Source organism: Xyrauchen texanus, chromosome 13 (assembly GCF_025860055.1).
Source record: "Xyrauchen texanus isolate HMW12.3.18 chromosome 13, RBS_HiC_50CHRs, whole genome shotgun sequence".
NCBI lineage: Eukaryota > Metazoa > Chordata > Actinopteri > Cypriniformes > Catostomidae > Xyrauchen > Xyrauchen texanus.
Genome location: NC_068288.1, coordinates 47,269,525 through 47,281,654, shown reverse-complemented (window position 1 = coordinate 47,281,654; position 12,130 = coordinate 47,269,525). Strand labels below are relative to the sequence as shown.

At 45.2% G+C, this 12,130-nt stretch overlaps 1 protein-coding gene across 2 annotated transcripts in view; it reads left to right on the top strand.

Annotated features, from left to right (window-relative positions):
* The window catches only part of LOC127653555 (protein TMEPAI-like), a 33,876-nt gene extending 21,999 nt beyond the window's left edge, over positions 1 to 11,877 (top strand). Inside the window, exons 1-4 of one of the 2 annotated variants that reach the window (XM_052140255.1) lie at positions 2,297 to 2,613; positions 4,422 to 4,576; positions 6,719 to 6,766; positions 7,044 to 11,877. In XM_052140255.1, the coding sequence (XP_051996215.1) occupies positions 2,556 to 2,613; positions 4,422 to 4,576; positions 6,719 to 6,766; positions 7,044 to 7,568 (786 nt within the window). In that variant the 5' untranslated portion in view covers positions 2,297 to 2,555 and the 3' untranslated portion in view covers positions 7,569 to 11,877. Of the gene's footprint in view, positions 1 to 2,296; positions 2,614 to 4,421; positions 4,577 to 6,718; positions 6,767 to 7,043 lie in introns of those variants that run through there. The other variant, XM_052140254.1, reaches the window with a different exon arrangement.
* The last annotated feature ends 253 nt before the right edge of the window (positions 11,878 to 12,130 follow it).

Sequence of the window (12,130 nt, the reverse complement as noted above, 5' to 3'; positions counted from 1 at the left end):
AAACAAACACATATATATATACACACACACATAAACACATATACACACACATACATACACAAACACATATACACACATAAACATATACACACACACACATACATACACACACAAACAAACACATATACACACACATATATACACACACACATACACACACACACACACATAAACACATATACACACACACATATACACATACATACACACACAAACACATATACACACACAAACACATATACACACACATACATACACACACAAACAAACATATATACACACACACATACACACACACACACACACATAAACACATATACACACACACATATACACACACATACATACACACACAAACACACACACATATACACACACAAACACATATACACACACACATATACACACACATACATACACACACAAACACACACACATATACACACACAAACACATATACACACACAAACACACACACATATACACACACAAACACATATACACACACACATATACACACACATACATACACACACAAACACACACACATATACACACACAAACACATATACACACATATACACATACACACACTCACACACACATTCACCTCGGAACTGGTTGGTTTGGTTCATGCGTTACATCTTAATAATGGAGGTTTTTGGGAAGTCTATGGGAAAAATACTTCTGGAACCCAGACCGCTGAAAACTGGAACACTGTATTAACCAATCAGCATCCAAAATCAAAACCGTCAGTTTGTAATTACTGATAAATCAACCTCATTAGCACGTCTCCTCTCAGACACCTGGCCAAACTGCACAGACACCCCGAAAGTTCCCACGGACGCTCTGAAGGTTCCCACAGTCGTGTTCTCTGTCACCGTGAGCGCTCGTAAGTCAGTGAGAGAGGGACTGTCTCTCTCTCTCTTTGTGTCTCTCTCTCTGTGCTTTTTCATTCCCATGGTAATTTGCAAGTAAAGTGGGACACCCTGTGACCTCTCTCAGATTCAGATAACTTTATTGGCATGGAAAAGAACAGCTTATGCCAAAGCATAGTAACATGAAATATACACACACACACACACACACACATGCAGAAAACGATGTAGGTATGGATAAAGGCGGGTTGTTTCCTGTGCTGTGCATGTGGCGCAGTGTTTGGGTTATTGTCCTGTTCCACTGGTTGTGCTTTTGTTGTGGTAGGATTTGACACATCTCACAGCCAAGATTCAGCTTGCTGGAGTTTCTCCAAGTAGGTATAAATGTCCTTTATGTATCCGATTAAAGACTTTTGTGACACTCTCTCACACACACACACAGAACAAACACACACACTCACACACGCACACACACACACACACAGCACCTCATCTTACTCAACCGCCTGAGGCACTGCCGCTGTCAACAAGTGTGTGTGTGTGTGTGTGTGTGTGTGTGTGTGTGTGTGTCTGTCTGTGTGTGTGTGTATGTGTGTGTGTGTGTGTGTGTGTGTTCTGTCTGTGTGTGTGTGTGTTCTGTCTGTGTGTGTGTTCTGTCTGTGTGTGTGTTCTGTCTGTGTGTGTGTTCTGTCTGTGTGTGTGTGTTGTGTCTGTGTGTGTGTTAGTGTGTTCTGTCTTTGTGTGTGCGTGTTCTGTCTGTGTGTATGTGTGTGTTCTGTCTGTGTGTGTGTTCTGCATCCGTGCGTGTGTGTGTGTGTGTGTGTGTGTGTGTGTCTGTTTGCTAACACTGTGTGGCTCGACTGTGACCGATGATGACCTGAGAGAGGGAGATGGGGAGGGGTAATGCTCTGACCCCTCGTGACCCCTCTGTCTGATGTGTGTGTATGTGTGTGTGTGTGCGCTCTCATCAGCTGCTCAAATCGGCTCTTTAAATAGACGTCATAGTGTCGATACCACCGTTCCTGCAGACTGTTATATGAGTAATTCTGTTTGTTTTTCAATATTATTTGTTATTGATTCTTTTAAAAGTAACAAAACAACACAAGTCATAACAAACAACAGAATTGTTTAAAGGAAGTGACACAGATCAAAGGGACATGAAATAAACAATCATTAATGTTGTATAGTAGCGATGTTAAATGTATCAGTACTTATTGACATAATCTCAAGTCGATAATAGAATTCTGTCTGACTGACACACCACCGCTTGGAAAATAAATCATGACCTAGTGTGATGATTAAACTACAAAAGGATTTAATTTAATAAATGTATGTTATGCATGTTCGACTCATATGATGTGTGTGTGTTGTGTGTGTTGTGCGTGCGTGTGTGTGTGTGTGCATGTGTGTTGTAGTGGCATCTCTTCTCTGCGCGTCTGGCACACTAGCGGTTGCACACATCTCATCAGCTGTCTTGCACTCTTTTTGTTCTCTTATGTAAAACTGAGTCACTGGTTCAATTCAGTCTAGACACACAGACCCTTCCCCCAGTTACCCATCTGCCCCTGTCCCGTCAGTCAGTGTGTGCTCGTGTGGGAACACTTGGAGGTATGTTGAGGGTTCTAGTGTAGTTTGACTCTGGACGTGAGAGGATCGAGTTGTGAAGTGAATGTGGTCATGCAGCTCCATGCAGGAGAGCTTCATTCAGCGCCGTGTGTACAGACACAATGCAGCGGTGAGTGTACAGCAGCACAACAGCACTTCATCTAATGCAGGTGTGGGTTGTGCCGACTGACCTTCAACCAGTTCATTCCTACAATAGTTTTCAAATATTCTTAAACCTGTAGGTATCTGAGCTTTACAGATAAAGGTTTCAGTGTGTTTTTGGTGTGTTGCGCGTGGAGTTGGTGTTTTGCGTGTGGAGGTGTTGTGTTTTTGGGGTGTTGCGTGTGGAGTTGTTGTGTTTTTGGGGTGTTGCGCGTGGAGGTTTTATGTTTTTGGGGTGTTGCGCGTGGAGGTGTTGTGTTTTTGGGGTGTTGCGCGTGGAGGTGTTGTGTTTTTGGGGTGTTGCGCGTGGAGTTGTTGTGTTTTTGGGGTGTTGCGCGTGGAGTTGTTGTGTTTTTGGGGTGTTGCGTGTGGAGTTGTTGTGTTTTTGGGGTGTTGCGTGTGGAGTTGTTGTGTTTTTGGGGTGTTGCGTGTGGAGTTGTTGTGTTTTTGGGGTGTTGCGCGTGGAGGTTTTATGTTTTTGGGGTGTTGCGCGTGGAGGTGTTGTGTTTTTGGGGTGTTGCGCGTGGAGTTGTTGTGTTTTTGGGGTGTTGCGTGTGGAGTTGTTGTGTTTTTGGGGTGTTGCGCGTGGAGGTTTTATGTTTTTGGGGTGTTGCGCGTGGAGGTTTTATGTTTTTGGGGTGTTGCGCGTGGAGTTGTTGTGTTTTTGGGGTGTTGCGTGTGGAGTTGTTGTGTTTTTGGGGTGTTGCGCGTGGAGGTTTTATGTTTTTGGGGTGTTGCGCGTGGAGTTGTTGTGTTTTTGGGGTGTTGCGTGTGGAGTTGTTGTGTTTTTGGGGTGTTGCGTGTGGAGTTGTTGTGTTTTTGGGGTGTTGCGCGTGGAGGTTTTATGTTTTTGGGGTGTTGCGCGTGGAGGTTTTATGTTTTTGGGGTGTTGCTGTCGTGGAGTTGTTGTGTTTTTGGGGTGTTAGCGTGTGGAGTTGTTGTGTTTTTGGGGTGTTATGCGTGTGGAGTTGTTGTGTTTTTGGGGTGTTGCGCGTGGAGGTTTTATGTTTTTGGGGTGTTACGCGTGGAGGTGTTGTGTTTTTGGGGTGTTGCTGCGTGGAGTTGTTGTGTTTTTGGGGTGTTGTGCGTGGAGTTGTTGTGTTTTTGGGGTGTTACGTGTGGAGTTGTTGTGTTTTTGGGGTGTTGCGTGTGGAGTTGTTGTGTTTTTGGGGTGTTGCGTGTGGAGTTGTTGTGTTTTTGGGGTGTTGCGCGTGGAGGTTTTATGTTTTTGGGGTGTTGCGCGCGGAGGTGTTGTGTTTTTGGGGTGTTGCGCGTGGAGGTTTTATGTTTTTGGGGTGTTGCGCGTGGAGGTGTCGTGTTTTTGGGGTGTTGCGCATGGAGGTGTCGTGTTTTTGGTGTGTTGCGCGCGGAGGTGTCGTGTTTTTGGGGTGTTGCGCGCGGAGGTGTCGTGTTTTTGGGGTGTTGCGCGCGGAGGTGTCGTGTTTTTGGGGTGTTGCGCGGAGGTGTCGTGTTTTTGGGGTGTTTTGTTTAATGCATAATTTATACCATGTACATTGATTTGTTGAACACTAAAACCGGTACTGTCTCTTTAAGGAAACATGCAGTTCTGTTAATGACCGCATGTTAATGAGGGCTTGGTTGGCTTTATTTCATTTGTGTGATGCAGGATTAGAATTAAATGTTTTTTGTAGTTGACACAAATTTGACTTGCGTTTTGAGCAGGAGAAATAAAAGCTGTTTTCCAGTATTCTCTCCATATGTACTCGCTGTTGACCTCATGATTAACTCTCTCTCTCTCTATCTCTCTCTCTCCAGCCCAGTTGGAATTTGTTCAGATTCTGGTGATCGTGGTGGTGATGATGATGATGGTGGTGGTCATCACGTGTCTGTTGAATCACTACAGACTGTCTGCTCGATCGCTCATGTCTCGGCACGGACGAGCACGCGGACAACACCTGCCCCTGTCGTCGGTAAGAACTGCTGCTGTGAATCTGCATCATGCTGTCAGATGAACCAAACAGGAATGAGATTAAGTTTTATTAAAAAGCATTAAAGTTGCATTTTAACATTGATTTCATAAAGTACACAAACCCATTATTTGTTCTCATTTATCTGTGATCCAATCATCTGAGCTCAGTGATTCTGTCCTTAATTCAGACTGATCCATTCAGCACTTCTTGAGCGATTTGTTAATGAACTGAACATCCCTGAATGTTCTCTGATGTGTCTCTCAGTCAGAGTGGAGAAAGTCGTGTTGACTCTTGAATGTCAATATATTCGATTACAGTCAGTCATGTGATTCACAAGCACAGATTGGTAGAATGTAGAAAATTCTGCAGTGGCACAGAAAACACACACTCACACTCTCACACACGCTCACACACAGTCACACTCTCACACACGCTCACACACGCTCACACACGCTCACACACGCTCACACACACTCGCACACACACACGCTCACACACACACGTTCACACACTCTCTCACACACTCACACACACGCTCACACACTCTCTCACACACACACACTCTGACACGCTCACACACTCTCTCACTCACACACACTCTCTCACACACTCACACACACGCTCACACACTCTCTCACACACACACACTCTGACACGCTCACACACACACACTCACACACACTCTCTCACACACTCACACACACGCTCACACACTCTCACACACACTCACACACACACTCTGACACGCTCACACACTCTCTCACTCACACACACTCTCTCACACACGCTCACACACTCTCTCACTCACACACACTCACACACACGCTCACACACTCTCTCACACACACACACTCTGACACACTCACACACACACACACTCACACACACTCTCTCACACACTCACACACACGCTCACACACTCTCTCACTCACACACACTCTGACACGCTCACACACTCTCTCACACACACACACTCTCTCACTCACACACACTCTGACACGCTCACACACTCTCTCACACACACACACTCTCTCACACACACACACACACACACTCACACACACTCTCTCACACACTCACACACACGCTCACACACTCTCTCACTCACACACACTCTGACACGCTCACACACACACACACTCACACACACTCTCTCACACACTCACACACACGCTCACACACTCTCTCACACACACACACTCTGACACGCTCACACACACACTCTCTCACACACACACACTCTGACACGCTCACACACACACACACTCACACACACTCTCTCACACGCTCACACACTCTCTCACTCACACACACTCTGACACACTCACACACACACACACTCTCTCACTCACACACACTCTGACACACACACACTCTCTAACACACACACACACTCTCTCACAGACACTCACACATATACTCACACGCGTACGTGCGTGCGTGTGTCTGTTTGTGTGAGTGAGTGTGTGTGTGTGTGTGTGTGTGTGTGAGTGAGTGAGCGTGTATTTATCACTTTGTGGGGACCAAATGTCCCCATAAGGATAGTAAAACCCGAAATGTTTGACCTTGTGGGGACATTTTGTCGGTCCCCATGAGGAAAACAGCTTATAAATCATACTAAATTATGTTTTTTGAAAATGTAAAAATGCAGAAAGTTTTCTGTGAGGGTTAGGTTTAGGGGTAGGGTTAGGTTTAGGGGATAGAATATAAAGTTTGTACAGTATAAAAACCATTATGTCTATGGAAAGTCCCCATAAAACATGGAAACACTACGTGTGTGTGAGTGTGTGTCAGAGAGTGTGTGTGTGTGTGTGTGTGTGTGTGTGTGTGACCATATTGAAAAATCAACATTGTTTTTTATATTCAAACCTGGAAATAAAGTTTTAGGAGTATAATAGAAATATTTCACTAATCTAATATAAGTACAGGAGTGTCGAAACGGAAACTTTCCAAATAACATCAAATACATGTCAAACATTACTGAAACTATTCTAACAAAAACATTTCAAATGTAGAATTTCAAAATGATTAAATAAAGAAAATATATAACATTAAAAAATGATTCAATATGAAAGTATTTTCAGTTTTACTCCGTTAAAATAAATGAACTTATTAAGTGTGTTTTTGTGTCCTGTAACGCAGGAGGGCAGTTTGTGGTCATCAGATGTTCCAGGATCATCCGCGACTGAAGTAAGCTTCATTTCTTTCACACAATCTGTAAAATGTTTAGTGTTCGGTGCCTTCAGAAAGTATTCACACCCCTTCACTGCTTACACATGTTGTTATGTTGAAGCCTTACGCTAACATGCTTTATTTATTTATTTTCACATTAATCTACACTCCACAAATGTATTAAAAATAAAAAACTGTAATATCACATTGGAATAAGTATTCAGACCCTTTGTTATGACACTTCAGATTAGCTGTCTCACTCAACTGTCTCACTCTCCTGTCTGTCTCTCTGCAGCAGGCGTATACTCCTCGACCGCCGGACCGCATGCCGTCTTACATTCAGCGTGAGCGTCTGTCTCGCTTCCAGCCCACGTACCCGTACCTGCCACACGCCATGATCAACCTGCCCCCGACCATCTCGCTGTCAGACGGAGAGGAGCCGCCGCCCTATCAGGGTCCCTGCACACTTCAGCTGAGAGACCCGGAGCAACAGCTGGAGCTGAACCGAGAGTCGGTGCGAGCCCCTCCAAACCGCACCGTCTTCGACAGTCCGCTCATCGACGCGTCACTGTGCATGCCCAGCGCCAACGCGGGCATCAGCATCGGGCAGCTTGAGTGTGCTCCGCCCGCTTACAGTGAAGTTATAGGGCACTACTACCACCCCACGTCATTACAACGACACACGCAGACTCAATCCAGCGCGGTTGTGCCGCCAGCGGTGCTGGTACAGGGCGTGCTGCAGCCGACACCGCCGCAAATCACCCGCACGGACATCAGGAACGCCCGCAACAAACAGAAACACAAAGCACAGCAGGTCTGAGGGCTTCTGCGTGTTGACGTGTGCTACGACGGGGGAAAGCGTGTTAATATGTGCGCTAGCGTGAGGGCTAGTTAGCGTCTCGGCACAGTAGCATCCGCGGACGTGCTTCCTTAAACTCTCGGGTAACTGGCGGAAAGCACGCTTGGAGAAAAATCACGCCAAATGCACAACAGGCCCACAGGTTTTCTCTTCCTGTTTTATTCACTCAAAACCTCCCAGAAGAAACACAAGAGGTGATAAACTTGAAATATTTACACATCGTGTCGTTCCCGCTCTTAGCTCTCGATATACTGACACGGTCCCACAAAGATGACCGTGAAGAGTTTGGAATACTGGAAGTCTGCGGTCTTCCCATTAGAAGTGACTTTTGGTATCCCAGGGTTCCAGTTTTGGACCATTTTTGGTTGGTGTGCTGATGATTTTGACCCACGCCTTCGTTGTTTATCATTTACCACCGGAGTCAGTCGCGAGGCTTCAAAGTGATTGGCATTAAAGGTGGCGATGTGTTTTTATATCCAGTGTCGTGCAACACAGGCGTTGTTTTGCTTGATCGGTCTGCACAATGTTGAACACTTTAAACTTTGAGACTTTGCAGAACAGCTACACAACAAAGAGTTGATTCAGTTGTGTTTGGCGTAAGAGAGAGAGTCGCCAACTTGACGTGCGTTTCAGATTGTGCGTGTAGCGTGCGCAGGTATATGCATTAATGTATGCGTGTATATAGGCTACTATATATATACACACACAGTATGTTCATACATGTATGTGGAAAGCTAAAAAAAACATAAAAGCACGATTTTAGAGTTATTTATATTAATGTCTAAAATTGCACTATTTTTGATATAACGGTATGACCAGCGGAGGCGTGTGAACAGTCCACACGTAGCGCGAGTGTCGGAAAGTGATCGTGTGAATGAGTCGAGCACCCAAACTCCACAGCGGACCTATCTGAGGCCTTCACGGCTCCACCGAACCATCGAAAATCAACGGAGAGTTCGAGAGGTCGTGTAGAACGAGTTAAACTAGTGTAGTTGAACAGCCCTTGAATTCCTCTTATGTATTTGCCTTAATTTCTATTGTAGATTCTAGAAATCTGTGTCATGTAAATTCACAATCATTGATGTGTAGGACTGGAGATTTCTTCTCACTTCCTGTCTCTTTAAAGCACTTTACAGACTGAAGGAGGGAAAACAATCGACACCTGCAGCCGCTCGATTCCTCGAGAGGGAAACTAAAGAAACGGGAGTTAATATGCAACTGTTCCCTCATCGGCTGAGCTCGTGTCACGTGTGTGTGTGTGTGTGTGTGTGTGTGTGTGTGTGTGTGTGTGTGTGTGTGTGTGTGTGTGTGTGTGTGCGGAGAGAGATCGTTTGTCTCACAATCTCATTCAATAGTGACTCGTGGTCGTCTCTCAGTGAACGCCCCTGACTCTGCCGTGTTCTGATCGCTGAGGGAATGTCGGGTTTGGCCGTGTTGGTTTTTCCTCTCGGGGAAACGATGCTGACGGGAATTCTGCTCATGTGACCCCTTCTGAAAGAACGGCGTTTTCCTTCACCGGAACGTTCCGAAGACGCTCTCTGTTGCGGCATACGTTGGGAAAATGTTAATGGAGGTTTCAAATGGAAACCGATTCGTGTGGGTGTGGCCTCAGAATAACAGACGTTTCCAAAGTGTATTTTTAATGGAGTTGTAATGAAAATGACGTCATTATTTACTCACTCATGTCGTTCCAAAACGACCAGCAAATGTGTCTCCTGTGATCCACAGACGAGACCGAGTCATACGTGTTTGGAACAACATGAGTGTAAATGATTTCAGATTTTCCTTTAAGCTCGGGCTTGAAACCGAGTGTTCATTTGGAAGAAAGGGTTAACTAGTTAGCTGTGCCCATTGGTTAACTAACTCTCTCCAGATGGGCATGAGGTCTTCCCTTTACAGAGATGCCCCAATTTGTACCCGCTGAAGTGCCAGTGTTGCCTGATCCCTCAGTCACATGACCTGGCACCAGTCAGCCAATCAGGTGGCGTTTGACAGGAAGTGATGTAGTATGGATGAGGATAATAAGTTAGATTAGTGGAGAGAGTTGCAATATACCGACTGTTTGCCTTTTGATAATGTAGTTGTTTTAGCTAAACTAGTTGTTTTTGTTTTTTCTCTGAAAGGTCATTTTGTGTTTGTTCACACTCTTTAAACAAATGCCAGATTTATATGATTTTTATGCATCCAGATAATGTTTAATAAACCCCTCTCTCATTACAGAGAACATATAACCATGTGTCACACTTGTGTGCCTTTGAGTCGCCAGTAAATGTCTGTGCGCGCGTCTGTGTGCGGGCGCGTGTCTGTGTGCGCGCGTGTGTATGCGTGCACGTGCGTGTCTGTGTGTGCGTGCGTGTGTATGCACGTGCGTGTGTGTGTGTGTCTGCGTGCACGTACGTATCTGTGCGTGTGTATGTGTGCGCGTGCGTGTGTATGTGTGTGCGTGTGTATGTGTGCGCGTGCATATCTGTGTGTGTGCGTGTGTGTCTGTGTGCGTGCGTGTGTATGTGTGTGCGTGCGTGTGTATGCGTGCACGTGCGTGTCTGTGTGTGCGTGCGCGCGCGTGTGTCTGCGTGCACGTGCGTATCTGTGTGTGTGCGTGTGTATGTGTGCGCGTGCACGTGCATATCTGTCTGTGCGTGTGTGTCTGTGTGCGTGCGTGTGTATGTGTGCACGTGCATATCCGTGTGTTACTGTGTATGTGTGCGTGCGTGTGTGTGTGTGTGTGTGTCTGTGTGTGTGTGTGCGCGCGTGCGTGTGTGTCTGTGTGTGTGTGCGCGTGTGTGTGTGTGCGTGCGTGTGTGTGAGCGGTGTGTTTAATGCGATTACTCTCCATTCTGTTGCCTTCTCATTTCAAACTCTCCCCAACAACATTGCATCAGTTCTTTAAAAGATATTTTGATTGATTGCAGTTTTGATTTTGTCACGTTTTAAGCACAATATGTAACCAAACATTGTAACTCTATATAAAGAGACATCTTTATATCACATCATATTAATGTTGCTTTCAGTTTGTGTTTCACAGATCACATGATCAGTCACTGAACCGCTTGAGATGATTTGCTCAGTCCGACTGTGAAAGGCAAGTTTTTGGATGACTAAAGGTGCGTTCACATACAACACGTATAAACATTTCGCCTCGCATTGCTCGTGCGAGTTTGACCGCGGGATTAAATTTGTGTTTAAACTCGCGTTCGAGTATTCCCCCGTCTCTTCCGGAAAAGGATAGGAGGCGGGGCTTCTACGACAACTTCTCTTTCCGCCAGCCACCATCACAACGATTGCTGCTCTGTATCTGTTGTCCCAGATATGTTGACGTTGTGTCGTACAATTCCGGGTGTCCACACACCGCTACAACCATTTTCTCGTCCATTTTTCCAGATTTCTTCTGCTACTACGTCAGTGACATCCGGACAATCTCAGCGCTGACAGGCTTTCACGACACGCGAATGAAGTGATTTTGCATTTTCGCTTCATTCCCTCCGCCCGCCACAAATTCACCTCTATTCGTGAGGTATGTGAACGCACCATTAGAGCGCATTGGGAATTGGGGAGACAATGGGAGGAAAAAAAAAATACTATAAAAGTTGTAAAGTTCCAGATTTCTTCTGCTAGTACGTCAGTGACATCCGGACAATCTCAGCGCTGACAGGCTTTCGTGACGACCCGCCATGCGGATTTCTCCCAAAAAATACGCGAATTATGCGATTTTGCATTTTCGCCTTGCGCCATTCGCTTCATCCGCATCTTTGCGTTGAGTTTGTATGTAATCGTGCCGTGCGAAACGCTCGATTCCTGTTGTGTGTGAACGCACAAGAACTCATCAGATAACTGTTAATCAGATAACTGAAGGTCTTCCGTGTAAACGAGGCATTTCCAAAGAAGGACTTTTCTCGACACCCTTTTCTGCGGTTGAAAGGGGTCACATGACTTGATCGGAGCTCGTATGTTGCACATTGTTTAGAGGATGCGGGTGAACATTTCTCTACAGTACTTCAGAGTTTGTGACGCATCTGCAGTGAAATCTTTAATCTGATTTTCTGTTGCATCACTTGAGATATTTGCATGTTTCCCGCTGACATGTGATGCAGTAACCGCAGATTATAAATGCCTGTTAACAATGACCGCTTACATGTAACTGTTTAGTTTATTTATATCTGATCATGTCACTGGGTTTGTGTCTTTGTTGCAGTGTGAGCAGAGGACGGCGACACATTTATACAATCTGATACATTTCTATTAGCTGCCAATTAAACATTTTACTAAAGAATCGATTTGGACTCTGTTTGGTTTTTGTTTCACTGTTTTATACTTCTTTGCCTTCACCGTCATCACAACACCTGTCTTGTGTTATTAGAGATATGCTGTATATAGCAGAGACCGAACACTAGAGGCGCTACAACAACCGCGCGATCACGAGATCAACGACTCATTAAATGTTTTTCTCACTGTTATTAATCTGTTATGATGTCAAACACTTTAATGATTGTTTGAAAAGCAAAACATTTGAACACTTGTATTAC